The sequence below is a fragment of the Callorhinus ursinus genome, unplaced genomic scaffold (assembly GCF_003265705.2).
Source record: "Callorhinus ursinus isolate GAN/ISIS: 27379988/994484 unplaced genomic scaffold, GSC_fseal_2.0 scaffold12, whole genome shotgun sequence".
In the NCBI taxonomy this organism is placed as follows: Eukaryota; Metazoa; Chordata; class Mammalia; order Carnivora; family Otariidae; genus Callorhinus; species Callorhinus ursinus.
In genome coordinates this window covers 62,895,529-62,913,192 of record NW_027397074.1, presented here as the reverse complement: position 1 = coordinate 62,913,192, position 17,664 = coordinate 62,895,529, and the positions used below count along the sequence as shown (strand labels likewise).

The 17,664-nt window shown below is 37.6% G+C and overlaps 1 protein-coding gene across 5 annotated transcripts in view; it reads right to left on the bottom strand.

Annotated features, from left to right (window-relative positions):
* The window catches only part of PTPRZ1 (protein tyrosine phosphatase receptor type Z1), a 170,189-nt gene that overhangs the window by 13,321 nt on the left and 139,204 nt on the right, over positions 1-17,664 (bottom strand). For 3 of the 5 annotated variants that reach the window (XM_025865777.2, XM_073899129.1, XM_073899128.1), the window contains exons 15-23: positions 14,819-14,904; positions 12,076-12,096; positions 11,809-11,905; positions 8,547-8,629; positions 7,098-7,232; positions 6,167-6,301; positions 4,681-4,844; positions 2,882-3,017; positions 1,297-1,443 (exon numbers count right to left, since the gene is read on the bottom strand). In XM_025865777.2, coding sequence (XP_025721562.2) covers positions 1,297-1,443; positions 2,882-3,017; positions 4,681-4,844; positions 6,167-6,301; positions 7,098-7,232; positions 8,547-8,629; positions 11,809-11,905; positions 12,076-12,096; positions 14,819-14,904 — 1,004 coding nt within the window. The remainder of the gene's footprint in view (positions 1-1,296; positions 1,444-2,881; positions 3,018-4,680; positions 4,845-6,166; positions 6,302-7,097; positions 7,233-8,546; positions 8,630-11,808; positions 11,906-12,075; positions 12,097-14,818; positions 14,905-17,664) is intronic. The other 2 variants (XM_073899127.1, XM_073899130.1) reach the window with 1 other exon arrangement.

Below are 17,664 nucleotides of genomic sequence, written 5' to 3'. Positions count from 1 at the left end.
CAGAGTCAAATGTACCTCCCTTAATTAATTAATTAATTAATTAAGATTCTGACCTCATAGTTGATCTTTCCATTTTGATCCTGGGTTATCTAATATAAGCCATATCAATTCTTTCATGCAGTTGTGTAGGGGTAAGTCATGCTAAAATGAGAATTCTGTTGAAAATGAGTAATACCTATATATTTTTTAATTTAGAAGAAAGCTATCCTAACCTAATGTGGATGATTTATACTCCTTTATTATCTATTTCTGGAAGTCAAACTTCATACTTTCTCTTTATTTAGTGTTCTGTTATTACTCAGACAAACTTTGCTGAACAAAAACATTTATGTCCTCCTGGCAGGTTCAAAGTGCAGCATTCACCCTTAATCTTTCTCTTAACTCCTCCAAAGGCACAAAAGGTGCTGACTGAGAAGGCAAAAAATGAGAAGGAATCTGTAGTGACTAACATCTTTTCTGTTGTAGCCTGGAGAAAAGACGAAAAAAAAAAACACCCTGTGATCTCAAGGTTTGTTAACTCTCCTGGGTTTTTCCAGGGTCTTTCAAATTTTTCCTAGATATTCCTTCTTCAGAAATTCGTCCTGTTTCTCTAGGAATCCTGGGAAGTAAAAGGTTAGTATAGGAATAAGGTAGAGCAAACAACACAGCCTCCATTCCTTGGGAAAACCACAACTGTGCAAATTCCCCTAGCACAGCTAGAGGGTTCCCGTAGGATCCACTTTCTGAATTCTTTGCTGATTGATTTCTGGAAGCCAGAGAACTTGGATTGTAGAAAGTATGATATTGAACAAAACATACTCTCTTCTCTAGCTCACTGCCTTGTGACAAGGTGGGTGGGAGAAATTGGGGTTGAAGAGCTATTGTTCTGGGGTGGCCTCTTCTCTAGTCTAGGGCCTTCAAGTGAGACAGATTTTTCCAACGAGTGGCATGAACAGCCTGAGCCGGATCATTCATCGTGAAGTGGTCTGGTTTTTTCAAAGGAAAAAGAGCCCTTATGCAGTCTGTATTAGGAGGTCTGCCTGTCCCTTCTGTTATGCTCTGTGCCCTCCATTCTTGGACCAAGTTTGCATTCGTAAACATTAATCCAGAGTTCTTGAGAACTTTTCCTCTTGCTAGTCAAAATTAAGATTCTCCTTGAAATTGACCACGTGGTTTTGTTGCCCACTGTAAAGAGCAACACAAAGCCACTGTACCAACTGTGCTCTGAACCCGTGCACATGGCCTTGTCAACTCAAATGAGGCTGCAGGAACACTGAATTGTGTGGTAACATCCAAGAGGCTTCTAAGAGAACTCACCTTGAATTGTTTCTCCAGCTTCGTTTTGCCTGTTGGTCCAGGAATGAGGAGAGTGTTGACGTAGGCATGAATATGGCTGTCTGGCACCTCAGTCTCTTTACTAAGTATGGCCTCAACCAGAGCATCATGAATGAAAACATACTGTTCCTGGCAAAACAATGACAATAGGGAACATCATTTCAGGTTTTCTTTATATATATCTAAGCACAAAAGTACTTAATCTATTTTTCACCGACGGACAAAGAGAGTCTTACATAATGGCGGGGTTGGACCCACAAAAGATTGCTTACTAGACATGGCAGGAAATCAGATGTAGGAAAGGAGGCAGTCAGGAGACAACATAACTCTTCTTGTCCCTCACCTCTTTACTTCTTCTGTGTTGACATTGGTGGGAAAGAGGCAAGGCAATGCTCTCTGCCCAGCCTCCAAACGGGCTACCTGCTTTCTTATTTTGCATGAGGACTTTCCTGACTCTGTATTTCTCATGGGTCTTCTTCTGTCCATCCCAGTTCTCCCTTTAGTCAGTCCTATATAATTTAGTGCACTTTTATGTACAGTTTTTCATAGTTGTCTTCTAGTTCCTGTATGTGACTCTTTCCTGGTCTAATCTGACTAGAGTGTCATTTCCTCCATGGAATGAAGTTTGTTTGGTTAGATTTTCACCCACATGGGCCATATGTCTCTGATTGCTCTCAAGCTGCCATCCATAATTTCCAACTTAAATTCATTTTTATTTAGAAATAGGAGAAAAATACAGATATACAGACTTTGTCCTGTGTCATGTAAACCATATGGGCTTAAAAAGGGATATAATTTGAGCATAATTCATGCTTTTAAAATATGAAAATGAATGCATTTATTCACTATATGCAGGAAAAACCTGAGGTTTTGCTAGCAGGGAGGGGCGCTGCTGGATCTACTGACTCTTTTTTTTTAATCTTCTTTGTCATCAGTGTCATTTCAAAGATATTCCCCATTTGGTCACAAAATAGACATAATGTAGCTGGTCCATCTAGGACATATAATGCAATTACCTGGTGTTACGGGTTGAATCGTGTCCCCCCAAAATATGCTGAAGTCCTAACCACCCCTGACCAGTACCTCAGAATGTGGCCGTGTTTGTAAATAAGGTCATTGAGGATGTAATTAATTAAGATGAGGTAGTGACTGCTGTTCTTCTAAGAAAAAGGAATTTGGACACACAGACAGAGAAGACCCTGTGAAGATGGAGGCAGAGACTGAACGAAGTAAGGCTGCTACATCCGAGAATTATGCAGGGCTACTAGAAACTCAGACAAGGGAGGATCCTCCTATAGAGGTTCCAGATGCAGCATGGCTCTGCCAACACCTTGATTTTGTACTCTTATCCTCCAGAACTATAAGGCAGGAAGTTTCTGTTGTTGTAAGCCACCCAGTTGGTAGTGCTTTAATACGGAAGCCCTATGATACGAATCATCGTGGTAAAACAAAGTCTGGTCCGTGCAACGTTAACATTCTAGTGACATCTCCAACCCTTAGGTAGTGTCCTTCTCGGTGGGGGTGGGGGAGAAAACAACAACAACAAAAAGTATCCTTTTTCTCATACCTCGGTTTGCACCAAATAATTTCTTTGTGAACGAATGTGTTTTAAGAAGCCAAATACGTTGACAGTTCCTTCCTGTTGAATTTGCTGCAACATACTGTCTAGCACAATGTATGTGCCTGTTCTTCCAACCCCGGCGCTGAAGAGAACACAAAGAAAGAGCCACTTCAATGTCAAGCATAAGATAAATTTGAAGATAGGTCACTCTTGGCTATCTTGGAAATTAAAATAATTTTCTTCCCCAAGTGACTGAGCCACATAATAAATAATTTAGCAATGCCCCCCCCAAAAAACAGTTTAGTTGTTAAGCATAATGCTTCAAATAAATTGTTTACTTTCTAATTTTTGGCTATAGGTCAAATTATAAAACAGCCTAGTTCTGTTGGAGATTTTTAATTAATTAATTCATTAGAGATTCTTAAATTTTCAGTAATCGTATTTATTATTCATTATATATGATACAGAATGAAAACATTCCATATCAGAGCGTAGCAACTAGACATTTAATCTGAGAAAAATGAAAGCATCAGCTTCACCCAACTCTGAAAAGAAAAGGTCCTGGGTCTGTATTGCCAGGTAGACATGTTTGTGTAAAGGTTTTCACGTTAATTGGAAAAAGAATTTGATAAGGCTTTCAGCTGAAAATATCGTTTCAGTGAGATCGTGAGGAATAAAGCATAACCTTAGTCATTTCTAAAGGGCCATTATCTATTGACTTCCTCAGCCTCTACTGGAGGGACAGAATTCATAGGCAGGGAGTCTTTTCAAATGCTTCGACAAGTAGGAAGTGCTAGAGTGGAAAATTAGCACCTGCTCCTCACAGTACCCTGCTCCTCCTCCATTTGCTAAGAAACAATCCCTGACCTTCAGAGATCTGTTTCTTGCATTTTCCTGCTTCTCTCAGCTTATCATCAGGCTAACAGATGAAAAAACTCAAGATAGAGCTCTCAAATTTTGTCTGAGGATAACTCCTGAGATAGATAATTAGAATGTGTCAGATAAGCTATATATCAAAGGAAAACATTTACTTCTGTAGAAACACAGACACCACTTGACAAAAATACTGTACATAGAAATCGACTTGATTTGTGTGGTCATAAAGCTTGGCATACAATCAGCACTCGGTAAATGTTAACTGTTATTTTTATTTTAACTGAAAAATGCTAGATTAAAACCTCTGACACATTTTTTTCTCTTTCTTTGAAATATCCTTATTCCTCTTCATCAAATTAGTCTTGGACATAAAGTAATTGGGTAACGATGAGTTGATAACACCTTAATATATTAGGTAGAACTCCGAAAATGAGAAAAGAATTTTGATCCCAAACTGTTTAAAAACAACTTGAGAATTTCGCCAAATTCTTCACCCTCTGTGCACTTTGGTTTCTCTCATATAACCCTGATATAATAACTCTACAAGGGACCAATAACTCCTAGGGACAGGGGTTATGTCCCAAGCATTTTTATCCCATGATATTATGTCATAATAAACGTCTGTTTAATGACAAAACATGGTTCCTCCTGCCTCACACATTTAATAAGTTAAAATCCAATTCAACAGTTCAATAGAATAATAAACATCATAAAAAATATCTGGTGCTTTGAAATATTTAGCAATCAAATTCTGAGTCCAGCATACTCATTTCCTAGTGGTCAATGTTTTTGAAAATGGGCATGTAATCTCATCCCCCCTCACTTCACTTCAAAATCATCCTGATTTTGGCAAAACCTTTGCTCTTTGGATTCCCTTTTTGTTAGCAGAAGGCACTTTGTGGGCTGAGAAACCCGCCTCTGAGACTCACCTGCAGTGGACAACCACAGGCCCCACAGCGTGGCGCTTGGCGTGGGATGCCTTTCGCACAAAGGTGAGCAGCGGCAGCGAGTACTCTGGCGTTCCCATGTCAGGCCACTGAGTGTAGTGGTACTGTTCAACCACACGCCCACTGGGTCTTCCTTTCTGGGAGCCCTGCAAGAGTTCGGAGAGTTGTCACGGGATTACGCACAGACATGCATGCATGCAAACACACTCATGCACACTCACAGGTCCTTAAACATTAACTGGATTTTGGTGGTACATAATGAAGCAAAAAAACACACGGTCGCTTGTGATGGCTAATTTTATGTGTTAATTTGATTAAGCTACAGTGGTTGGTAGTTGGGTCAAATACCAGTCATACCAGATGTTCCTGTCAAGATTTTTTTTTTTAAGATTCAATTTTTGTTTTTTGTTTTTGTTACTTATTTATTTATTTTTTGCTGTAGTGTTCCATGATTCATTGTGTATAACACCCAGTGCTCCATTCAATACATGCCCTCTTTAATACCCAATTAAGATTTTATTTTTATTTTTTATTTTTTCCAATTAATGTGAAAGCCTTTACACAAACATGTCTACACCCAACGTGGGGTTCAAACTCACAACCCTTGAGATCAAGAGTCGTGTACTCTACTGACTGAGCCAGCCATGTGCCCGTCCTTGTCAAGGTATTTTCTTAGTGTGATTAACACTTAAATTAATAGATTTTGAGTAAAGCAGATCATACTCTGTGATGTGGGTAAACCTTATCCAATTAACTGAAGCCCTTAAGACTAAAGACTGAGGTTTCTTGAAGAAGAAGGAATTCTCCTTGTGATTAAAACATAAAAACCTTGCCTGTATTTCTGGCATGAAGTCAATTCCTTAAAAATCTCTCTCTCTCGGGGTCCTGGGTGGCTCAGTCAGTTGAGTGTCCGACTCTTGGTTTTGGCTCAGGTCATGATGTGAAGGTCGTGGGATCGAGCCCCATGTCGAGCCCAGCTCCACGCTCAGCAGAGTCTGCTTGGGATTTTCTCCCTCTTCCCCTCCTGCCACTCACACACACATTCTCTCTCCCTCTCAAATAAAATAACTAAAATTAAAAAAAAAACCTCTCTCTCTCTCTCAATCTCAATCACACACATAATGTTTCTCTGGAGAACCCTGATTTATACATCATTGTTTTTTTTTTCCTTCCTTATTTCGATCTCCACTATTTTTAGTTGGATGCTCAGTTATCACATGGGGCAGGAACTTTCATTTGAGCATCACATCTACCATGCGGATGGCACCAAGACCAATCTGGCTCCTAAGCCAGCACTGACAGTCGGAGACTTAGCAGAAGCATTTGGGAATGAGGCATGGTTGTGGTAAGAACTCTCAATGCCTTTAATTCTGTATCTTTTCAGCCTGCTTTGGTTGTATCACCCACTCACTTAAAAAAAGACCAGATGTATTACTCAATTGATGATATCCTTCATTTGTGGACTCACCTTTTTTATCTTTGTGTTTCTTAAAGTAAAACTCCTCACAGTATAATAAGCAAGCATTTGAACACTCTTCTGAGTGACCAGGAAGTTCCCGTACTCTTCACTACCATCAGCAGGCCAGTACTGGTCACATTTTCTCTGCAAAAGAGAAAGTAAAGATGCTATTTCCATATTTCAAAGGCTCGATATAAAAGTTCTCCCTGAAATCAGCAGAGGTCTAACACTGGGGCAGGAATGAACTCCCTCATTCTTCCAAACATTTTCTTTCTTTCTATGTGATTGGGAGTAGTTTTTAGAGGAGACCAGGGATAGAATTACAGAGCTGAAAGACTTGAAAGGATCTGGTCCAAACTTCCCCTTTCAGATGAAGAAAGGGAGGCCAGATGTACTGAGTCACTACAAAGCAGGACTAGAATCCAGCTCCAGTGAATTAAAATCGATTTCACTCTGTACTGCTTTGCAATGAGCCCCATTGCAAAGGGGCTCATTACTTTTTCTCACTGTATGAAGAATGCATTTAAATAGCAGACAGCTTGGGGGCACCTGCGTGGCTCAGTCAGTTAACTGTTCCGACTCGATTTTGGCTCAGGTCATGATGGCAGGGACCTGGGATCAGGCCCTGCTTCTCGCTCCATGGTCAGTGGGGAGTCTGCTTGAGGATTCTCTCTCTCTCCCTCTGACCCTCCCCCTGCTCACTCTCTCTCTTTTTCTCAGAATAAATAAATATTTTTAAAAATTATATAGCAGATAGCTTGATTTGTAGTGAAATTCTGACCTACAATGTTAAGTTTCCTTTTAGCTGTCATACTTACTAGAAAGGAATCCTGATTAACCTTCTTAACTTCTGCTGCTTCCTGATGTTGACTCTATTAAAAGCAGCTCAAAGCACTTCTGATTATTAGATGGGGGATGAGATAATGGATTACCTACATACCCTTCCTTTCTCCACAAGGTTTGTTATCATGACGATAACTTCTACGTTATGCTCCCATATCATTCTCCAGAAATCTTCAGCTGTGGATTTCAGTGGGCCTTGGGCAGCAATGTAAGCTTTTGGTCTGTTGTAGCCCTAAAGAAACAAATGACAAATATTTTTTCCTACATTACTGATTCTATGCTATTTTTACTGTTCAATATGTACGTTTTTAAGGTCAGTGCATTTTTTTTCTGTAAAAGAAAAACCATAAAAATAATCCTGCAATGGTGGAGAAACTTGATAGTACTAGCAAAGACAGCAATTCTTTAACTATGATCTTTGTAAAAAAAAAAAAAAAGTTCTCTTTGCTTTGATACAGACACTATTTCCTGCACCCTTAGTCCAAGTACATTTAATCTAAGTCTATTTACTATGCTGGTCTTTAATTGTGCTGCTCTGAAATGTCTTTGAGGCATTGGGGCTCAGCTGTTTACAACAGTTGGGAAATCCCCTCTCCTTGGTGATACTGAGCAGCGCTAATCACTGCTAGCTCTCCTTCCCTGAGCACCCACTGTTACCCAGGATGCTTTGCGAACATTTGCCCGAATCCTTGCAAAATGGAAGCATCATCCTTGATCTGGAGATGGGGAGAAGCTCAGGGGAGTTTAGTGGCTTTCCAAGCTTTCCTGGCCACCCAGGGACAGAGATGGGATTCAAAACCAATTCTAACTCCAAAGCCCGTGAAAAAAGCCCATGTTGGATGTGACATACAACTCCTCTGGAAGCATGAAGTGGCTGCCTATACCAAATTCACTGTATATTTATAAGTGGTGCTCACTTCTCCGAATTAACTGTTCCACATGGCCTAAACCTGAAGGCAGCTAGACTGCGAGGTCAGTGTCAGGAAAAGAACTGAGCTCCACTGACATTCAACTGACCACAGTGAAAAACCAGTCAATTAGTCAGTGGTCCCTGGAGATCTCTAATAGTCCCACATGGCTGGGTATCCTGAGAAGTGCCAAGATTATAAGGCCAATAACTGGTTTAGTAATCACATGTTTGCCTTGTAGCCACAGGACTGCCTTGGGAACCTCTCCGTCAGGATTTATTGATCATGTCCTATCCATACAATATTGGGCTGGGAACTGTGGGACATTCAAAATAAACGGGAGTCCTGTCCCTCACACTTAAAGAGTTATAAACCTATCCAAATGCATATAAACATTCTACCTTGAACATTCATTTTCAACCTAAATCACCTCTCTCACCCAGGAGAGAAACCAAGTACAAGGACTTGAGTGTTTTTCAATATGAAATCCTTTAGCCATGGGATGTCCGACTGCTGATTTGTACTTTTTATTATCTATCATATAACATGTATTAAGCACTATATAAGTACAGCACAGTGGTAGAATAAATTCATAGTCTAATATAATTTCATAAATGTTTCAATTGAAGCATGCTTACATCAACATAATTGGCATTGATGTAATCAGTCAGTTTGCCATCTTTCTCAGCAAGTTGTGCAAGCTTAACCCTACTATGATCATCTGTAATAAAGAAAAAGAAAATATTTCACTGTAGCATGGACCACTTTTCAGCACAAAGGTCATTTATATTTACATAATGATACATCAAATACAATTAAAATAAGTGCAAATATAATTCACATTTAGTAGGCTTTATGGGGATACAGAGATGACAAAGATAAATATAACAAGAGCTCCTGCCTTCAGCAAGTTGTCTAATGCAGATGATGAGCACGGACTTATATACAGAAAGGAATGCTCAGGTGTCAAGGGAGGTGCAGAGTATGAGGGGGGACTTGAAGGCAGAGACTGTGTTGGTTTGGGATGATAATAAGAATTTTCATAAAGATTGGAAGGTGACACTGGTGTCTTAGATGGGTTTCTAAGGATGGATCTTGGGGCTGTGAACAGTGGAGAGCCACTGAAAGGTAGAGGAGGGGGTCGGAGGGGGGTGTCTCAGAAAGCTAAAGAAGGATGGCAGAGTATGCATTCTTGAATAAGAGGCTGGTGGAGGAGGAGAAAGTAGAGAGGGAAGTAGAAGGGACCTAGGGATTTTCTGTGAATGGTTCTAGCCAACAGCTCGTTCATGGGTACAACCTCAAGGAGCACAGTGAGGGAGGAGAACGGCTGCCCGAGAACAGGGCGAGGGTTTGGCACTATTTAAAGGGGGTGAAAACGACGCTAACTCAGACATGGTGTACTGCAGCAATGAAAACACTCTGAAATGGGGACTTTGAGATCAATTTCAGTTCTACAGAGAAATTATATATATTTGGAAGAACGACACATTAAGAAAGGGAAGTGTTACTAGAAGGAAAATTGGTAGTTTCACGGGGCAGGATTTATTTATTCTTTTCAAGGATGAAAACGTGAATACAAAAAAAAAAAAAAAGAAGAAGAAGAAGAAGTGAATACAGTCCAAACCAGGACAACTGGAGAGACATCTTGAGATATTACAGCTTCTGGGACAACAGCAGCTCAAAGAGCAGGGAATGGATGCAGAAACAGACATATGGCAACAAAAAGATGGGTCTGATGCCAGGCTGACCTATTTTTTTGTGTAAATTTGCTGGGTTGTTTTCTTCATTTCTACAATAGGACTATTATATCTATGTGCCAGATCATTTCAGGGATTAAATGAAATCATGTATTTACAGAACCAGGCACAGAGAAGGTGTACAACAAATGTTAATCTCCATCCCCTTCTTAATTACTTGGTAGGTGTTTTCTGTTTGGCTTGTAGCGGGAATAGTTTAACAACTTCACCCTGTCCAAGCAGCAGCTGAATTTTGATGTGCAGCCAGGAGAGTTGCTTCAGGTGAGGAAGACCAACATGAAGCAGAATGTCCTACTGAACCTTTCTAATAAAAATTTGTGTCAGCCCTGTGGAAAGGAAGTAGCATCTATCCAAACTATTTAAGAAAAAGTGATAATAAAATGGTTAGTATCCAAAATATATAAAGAACTACAACCAACACCAAAAAACCCCCAAATAATCCAAATAAAAACGGGCAGAAGATGTGAACAGACATTTTTCCAAAGAAGACACACCGATGGCCAACAGACACATGAAAAGATGCTCAATGTCACTGATCACCAGGGAAAGGCAAATCAAAACTACAATGAGATTTCACCTCACATTGTCAGAATGGTTAAGATCAACAACACAAGAAACAACAGGTGTCGGTGAGGATGTGGAGAAAGGGGAACCCTCTTGCACTGTTGGGGGGAATGCAAACTGGTGCAGCCACTGTGGAAAATAGTATGGAGTTTCCTCAAAAAGTTAAAAATAGAACTACCCTATGATCCAGCAATTGTACTACTAGGTATTTATTTACCCAAGGAATACAAAAATACCAATTCAAAGGGATACATGCACCCTGATGTTTACAGCAGCATTATCGACAATAGCCAAATTATGGAAACAGCCCAAGCGTTCATGGACTGATGAATGGATAAAGAAAAAAATGGTATATACATACATACATACATAACACACAATGGAATATTACTCAGCCATGGAAACAAATGAGGTCTTGTCGTTTGCAACAACATAGATGAAGCTAAAAGTATTATACTAAGTAAAATAAGTCAGTCAGAGAAGGACAAATACATACGACCTCACTCGTATGTGGAATATAAGAAAGAAAACAAATGAGCAAAGGGAAGAAAAGACAGAGAGAGAGAGAGACAAACCAAGGAACAGACTCTTAACTATAGGAAACACACTGATGGTACCAGACAGAAGGTGAGGGGGAGATGGGTTAAATGGGTGATGGGGATTAAGGAGGGCACTTGTGATGAGCACCGGGTGTTGTGTGGAAGTGTTGAATCACTATATTGTATTATACATCTGAAACCAATACCACACTGTATATTAACTAACTGGAATGTACATAAAAACTTAAAAAAAAAAGAAGTGCAGTTTCATTTTCATTGGCTTCCAGGATGGAACCAGAACTTAAATAACCAAGCTGGTAATACTGTGTTCATAGGATCCAGGGAGGCCCACTGAATATGTAAGGAAGGAGAGGAGTGTAAGTTTTGGGGGAGGGGTTGTAGATGGATTTCTAGAGATGGAGGGGAATGTAAAGGAAAGTAAGAGGGAACATATGTAAACATGAGATGCTCTAAGAAAATGGAAGAAAGATGGTAATTTCATAGGGAAAAAACAGATACATTTGCATTAGACAAAAGAGACAGCTGCTCATTGAAAAAAAAAACAGCTAAGAAAATAAAGGGAAAGAAGGAATAAAAAATAATCCAACTCGCCCTTTATAAGACCCCAGGAAGAATGGCAAGAAAGAGAAGAAAAGGCTAGAAGGAAAAATAAAGTCTAAAGAAAATCTATTTGGTTCGTAAATTCACATAGAAGCAAATAGATCTCAAATGAAAATAGGACCAGGGGATATAAATAATGAGGGAAACCATAAGAACAGATTTATAGTCCATGGGGCTTGAAGAAGGGCCTCGGTGACAATTTGAGTTTGTTTTGTTTAAAGGAGACCTATCGTTAATTACAGGCTGTATTTCAGTTAGAGGAATATAATGCCATGTACTAGCTAACACAAGCCTTATTCCCTGATACCAAGGTCCTGACACAACGATACTGAGGTCTGCTGTCAGACGTGAGGACAACACAGAAGAGCCCAGGAATGACAGTGCTAACAGAGCCAGGGCTGAGTTAAGGATATACTCACAGGCAACGATATTTATGTACCGGTTCTTGTGCTTATTGTCCGGGTGATTGGAGCTGTCTGCTGTAATACCTAAATCAACAGTACAGCTCTGCACTTCCTGTAAAGAAATGTATGGACCACATTTGAACACCTATCCTTCCAAACAAAGTGCCTTAAAAATATAACATAGATGACAACACAAACAAATTAGTCTATCCCCCAAAAATTGTTTTTACATGTTATAACTATTTCTTGGCTAAGAGAAAATGCAGTGAAATAATGCCTTACCTGGTAAAACTCTTTCAGTGTCTAATGAGGGAATGAATGCCAAAAAAGTAAAGAAATCAAATTCCACAGCACACGACAAATGAGAAAAAAAAGCGTTCATATTAGGTTTACAATGGAAAACTATGATCATGCAATAAATACATTCGTCAAATAGTAACAAAACAGAATGTTTCAAACAGTTGCATGCAAATAAAAACTTCTAACAATTTGGAACCTTAAAATTATGTAAAAGGAAAAAAATAACACTTTTAAAAGGGGACAGTGGTATAATAATATGAATATAAAAAATGCAGATGAGAAAAACCATATATTTGATGACACATTTTGTTGCATTAGTCAGATTTGCTAATATCCGAATGTAATTTTATTTGACCACTATAGCACTATTTGAAACTCTGAATTAGTGACACATTTTTTATTTACTTGGAGTAATTTTAAAGACAAACAGCTTCCTATTAGGTGGTTTGTAACAGACTTAGGGCTATCAGAACATTAAAAATTCTTCTAAATTTATTTATCACATATACTATATTGTTTTGAAACAAAATTTAGATAGCATTACTTTCAACATATTTAATTAGTAGACCTCTTTTTAATTTAAACCTTGTTGGGTACAGAGAAATTATTTCTGCCAATTATCTTTTAAAATGAATTAAAATCCTTTTTAGAGATGTTTTTCCATCTAAATACATTAGGTAGAAACTCACAATTATTTAGTATTAAGGTAATAACATGAAAGCTTTATAATTTTTGAGAAAGTATATAACCCAAATATGAATCTGACTCATCAGCAAATGGCCCAGCCTCCCTATAGATAAGGTTTTAAGGCCTCTTGTGCAGTAAGCCATTCTGACTCTAGATTTAAACACAATTTAATATTATGAACCACTTAAAAGGCATAGCATTATCAATTATTAAGCTAATTATTAAGTTAATGAAACGTTTTCTTGAATCAGACTGTGAGTTAAAAGCAATGGAATTAAGAATACACTTTTAAGTAAAAATGTGAGGTTATTTTATTAATTTAATTATGAGCTGCTTAATAATATTGAAAATGATTTTATAGTTGTTAAAACTATGATTCTGCCTTTGTGCATGTGCTATCAGCAACTTTTATTATAAATTGTCTATTTTTCCTTCTGGCTTTTAACATTTGGAAAATGAGACCCATCCTTGACACACTCTCCCTCTTTCAATCACGATTTTGTTTGATGTGAGCCTAATAGTTTCTGTGAGTTAACACGGCACCACCTACCCTCTAATCTCTATTATGGTAAGAGAAAATAATTTGATGTTTTAAATACGTAATTCTTTATATTATTCCACTTAGTCATTACCTCTTGTTGCTTTCTATTTCAATGACTCAGATTTCTTTTAAGATTAAATGAATTGGCTTCTATTATTTTTAATTTAGTGCAAATGTATCACATTTCACTTCTATTTCTTTTGATTTCTTAAAGCTTTCTAATTTATGGCATTTTCCTTCCCTAAACATATCTTGGCTGATGTGACTCCTGGGAAGCAGATGCTGGGTGCAAGGGGGAGAGTGGGACACCCTCTGATCAGGATCAGTGCTCAATGTGTTTCAAAGAGGGAGATCCATAGAGCACTTCTGGATTGAGGGTGGAGACAGAAAAGCAAAGTGATGTTTCCTAGAGGGGAGGGGCTAGAGGGGAGGCTAAAGATCTCTCGCTTGCTGGAATGGAAAGTATTGTGTTTGAAAATCACAGACCCAGGTTTGAATCCCAGCCCTGCTATTTTTTTAAAATTAATTAGTTATTTATTTAAATTGATGTATAATTAACATGCAGTGTTATATTAGTTGTAGTGTAGAGTATAATGATTCAATAATTCTATACATCACTCAACGCTCATCGAGATAAGTGTCCCAGCTCTACCATTTATGAGTTGTTAACTGACTTCTATGGAAGTGGACTTTATCAGTATATGAATAGAGATAAAAATCAAATAACTTCCAGAGTTGGATGAAGATTGAATGTAGAAGCATTTAGTGCAACGAACAGCATATTAGGGAGTGCTCAATAACGGTAACTTTATTTTTTTGTGGTTGTCATTGTTAACTCTGGACTTAAGTGTGCTTAACTGATAGTTTAGTGGGCCATGGTAAATTTGCAGCAGATTTCTCTGCCTCTTCTAACTTTATTATTTTATGGAATTATTATTATATTACTATATTAAGATTATTTTATGGAATATTACTAGAAAAATTTTTACTGATTGTGCAGTTCAAATGTTTTTTAGAAACGCATATTTTCTTGAGGAGAAGATAGGATTTTACCTCGCATAATATTTATTAGACCTTGTATAATAAATGCTTCTGCATTTACACTGATGTAATACTTAACAAGTAAGAGTGTATACGTACTTTGGTTGAAAATCATGAAATTTAGTAGTTTAGTATAATTTATATAATTTAGAAAATTAAAAGGACTCGGTGGCACTAATTCAGATTAAAAGAAGAATACTGGAATTCTGTACTTTATGGGAGAAAATTAACAACGTTTTTTCCTATAAGGACAATGTGGCTTTTAAAATGGAAAACCAATTTTCTAAATTATATGGTAACCATAACACATCTAAACACTTAAGTGATTACAGAGCTAATATTCTTCCTAGAAGTGAAAATGGTTTCAGTGTCTTTAGGCCAAGAAATAGCCTACTGTTGAATCTTTTAAATTTACTATTTTCCATATTATTTAAAATAGGCACATTAAAATCATACCTCAAATTCTTCAGTAAACCCATTACTTGCATGTAAGTCTGCAACATGCTTTGGAAAGTGCTTTATTGGAATTGCTCCAACATCATCTAAGTAAATAAAAAGAAAATTAGTTCGGAAAGGATAATTCAACAGAAAGGAATATGCCTCTCACTTATAAAGATTTATAAAGTGCCTTCTTCTCAAACAACTTCAAAGTTCAATTATTCCTACAACCCCGAGGGAATTGCAGCTTCCAATGAGACACTAAGCAACAATTATCAATTTTCTCCAAATTTACTATCAATCATAACTTGCATTTTATAATTCTGATTTGATCATGAATCTCTTTTCTGTTCATGCTCTAGAGAAACAAGAATTAATATTTAAAGTTAAATAATGAATACCACCAAAGCCTCACGTCTTATCAACGGACTGCATCTTTTTATGGGTAACTTTCTTTAACACGAGTAGGAGTTGCATTTACACTAACACATTTCACATGAATGTGATTTCTGGGTAAAAAAAAATGCAGAGGGAGGGTGCCCTGGTGGCTCAGTTGGTTGGGTGGCTGCCTTCGGCTCAGGTCATGATCCTGGAGTCCCAGGATCGAGTCCCGCATCGGGCTCCCCGCTCGGTGGGGAGTCTGCTTCTCCCTCTGACCCTCCCCCCTCTCGTGCTCTCTCTCTCTCTCTCAAATAAATAATCTTTAAAAAAAAATGCAGAAATATTTTCAATTTTACCATGAACTAAATATCATATATAGTGTAATTTCAGTTTTATAAAATTACATAGCTTAATGTTTTACGGTTAGTCAGATATTTACATTTGAAAACATTTTTTCCTTCTCTCTATAAATAATAGAAAACATTGATATGCAGACTATTCATTAAGGATAATGTCAAAAACCTTTGGGACTTTTAATATGTAAAATTTCAAGAACTCTAACTTGAAAATATGCTATGTAAACAAAGTCATTGGATCTGTTAATTAATTGTGAAGGGGCCAAATTATTTTAACTGGCTCTGTTTTTTCTTCCCCCCATCTGGAAAGACTTTCTTAGATTAAACATATTACTAGTTCACAGTATGCAATTTCACAAGTGATTTCTCTGACAAGGAAACATCAAACACATTTCACTAGAAACACTTATTTACATCAACAGATGTTCAGCATCTAGGCCATTTAATATTTTTAAGCTTCAGTTACCAAGAATTTGTTGATTTTTTAAAAAAGTAGAATCCATCTGTTCTCTCTCTTAGATGAGTGTACCTGAATACTAAAATTGAATTAGCCAGTTAAGCTTGAGAAACACTAGACAAAGGTGTAATTCTGCCTTCACATCTGCAGAAGGATCTTGCCTGGAAGTAGCTTTTATAATTAGACAAGAAAACAGAAATAACTTGTCACATCTAAACCATTAGCTCTTCCCATAAGGGTCCTTCAAACCCACAGATGTTATCCTGCACAGCTAACCTCTTTTCACAACCAAACTGACTACTTTTTATTTACAGTCATGTGTTTTGGATATTTCTTTCACGAACTGGTCTGCAAGTAAGTGAGACTAACATATCTCTTTAATTTCCGATTCTACACGAAAAGGCAGGTATCTGGGTGATCTGGAGCGCAGGTGAAATGAGGAAATGCCCTTGATCACAACTCTTCTGAGAAGTAGAACAGGGGATTCTGGAGTTCCTGGACAATGTCCTGATTTGGGATTATTTAACTGATTTTGTTCTGCCTTTAAGGTTTTGTATGTTTTTATTATAAGGATAGGCCATTAAAATTTTCTAACAATAAAAAATAATAATAAATGATATGGGACTTGTTAATTTGCTCACCCATGCTGAGTGCGTCTGTACATGAGGTATGAAAGGGAAGGGAATCAAAATGTAACAGACACCTGAGAACTGCCAATCTCAGAATTCTGAATATGTTAATGAGAAAGTGTGCTGTACTTAAATAAAGGTACAGAATCTTAAAATTATCTAGAAAAACAGAAGTAGGTGGTGGCTAAAGACTCAGAGTGGATAAAAGAGGAAAAAGCCAAACACTTTTAATTCCTATGCCCCCTGAAAATTACACAGAAAATGCTTCTCTCTCTCTCTCTTTTTTTTTTTTTTAGTGTTTTTTAAATCATGAGATTTGAGGAGATAACACCTTGTGGAATTTGGGCCTCTAACAATAACATATAGAGTATCAGTTAATTTAAAAAGAGGCCTCTGTAAAAGAACCACACTGACGAATTTTTCCTTCTGTTTTCCCTGGTTCGGTGGTTCTCTGTGTCTTTTTTATCCTCTATCCTCCAGAGCTTCTTCCATGGTTCACATATTTCTGGGCAATTCCTTTTTTGTTACCACTTTTCATTCTGAAATGTTATAAAATGTTAATCAAGTAAGTGTCTGTGATCTTACAGTGTGAACTCGAGGGTCAATGGATGTCTCAGTCAAAATGACCCCGGCTAATTCTTGAATATTGTTAACCAGGTAAGTTCTGCTAAAAATAGACAGTATTCAAACTGTTTGACATTGTGACTTTAAGTATTTCAGGCAATTACACATTCTTTGTGTGCTCATGTTTTTCTTCTACTCCCACCATTTTATAGTTTTTTTTTTCCCCTACCGTAGTTAAGGAAGCTTTTCTCACATAAATTCAGATGATCAGAAAGAAACTAAGCATTATGCTTCTCTTTGTTATTTTGTCCTATCCAGCCCTACTGCCTTGGTTTAGTCTGACTTCTGTGTTCAGGTTTCCATTAAAGTACTGGAAATAGCTGAAGGTCAGTCTTATTCTTAAATAATATTTTATTGCTATGTTATGTTAACAGACTATACCTGAATATTATGAGTTATTTTGCCATATCATCCATG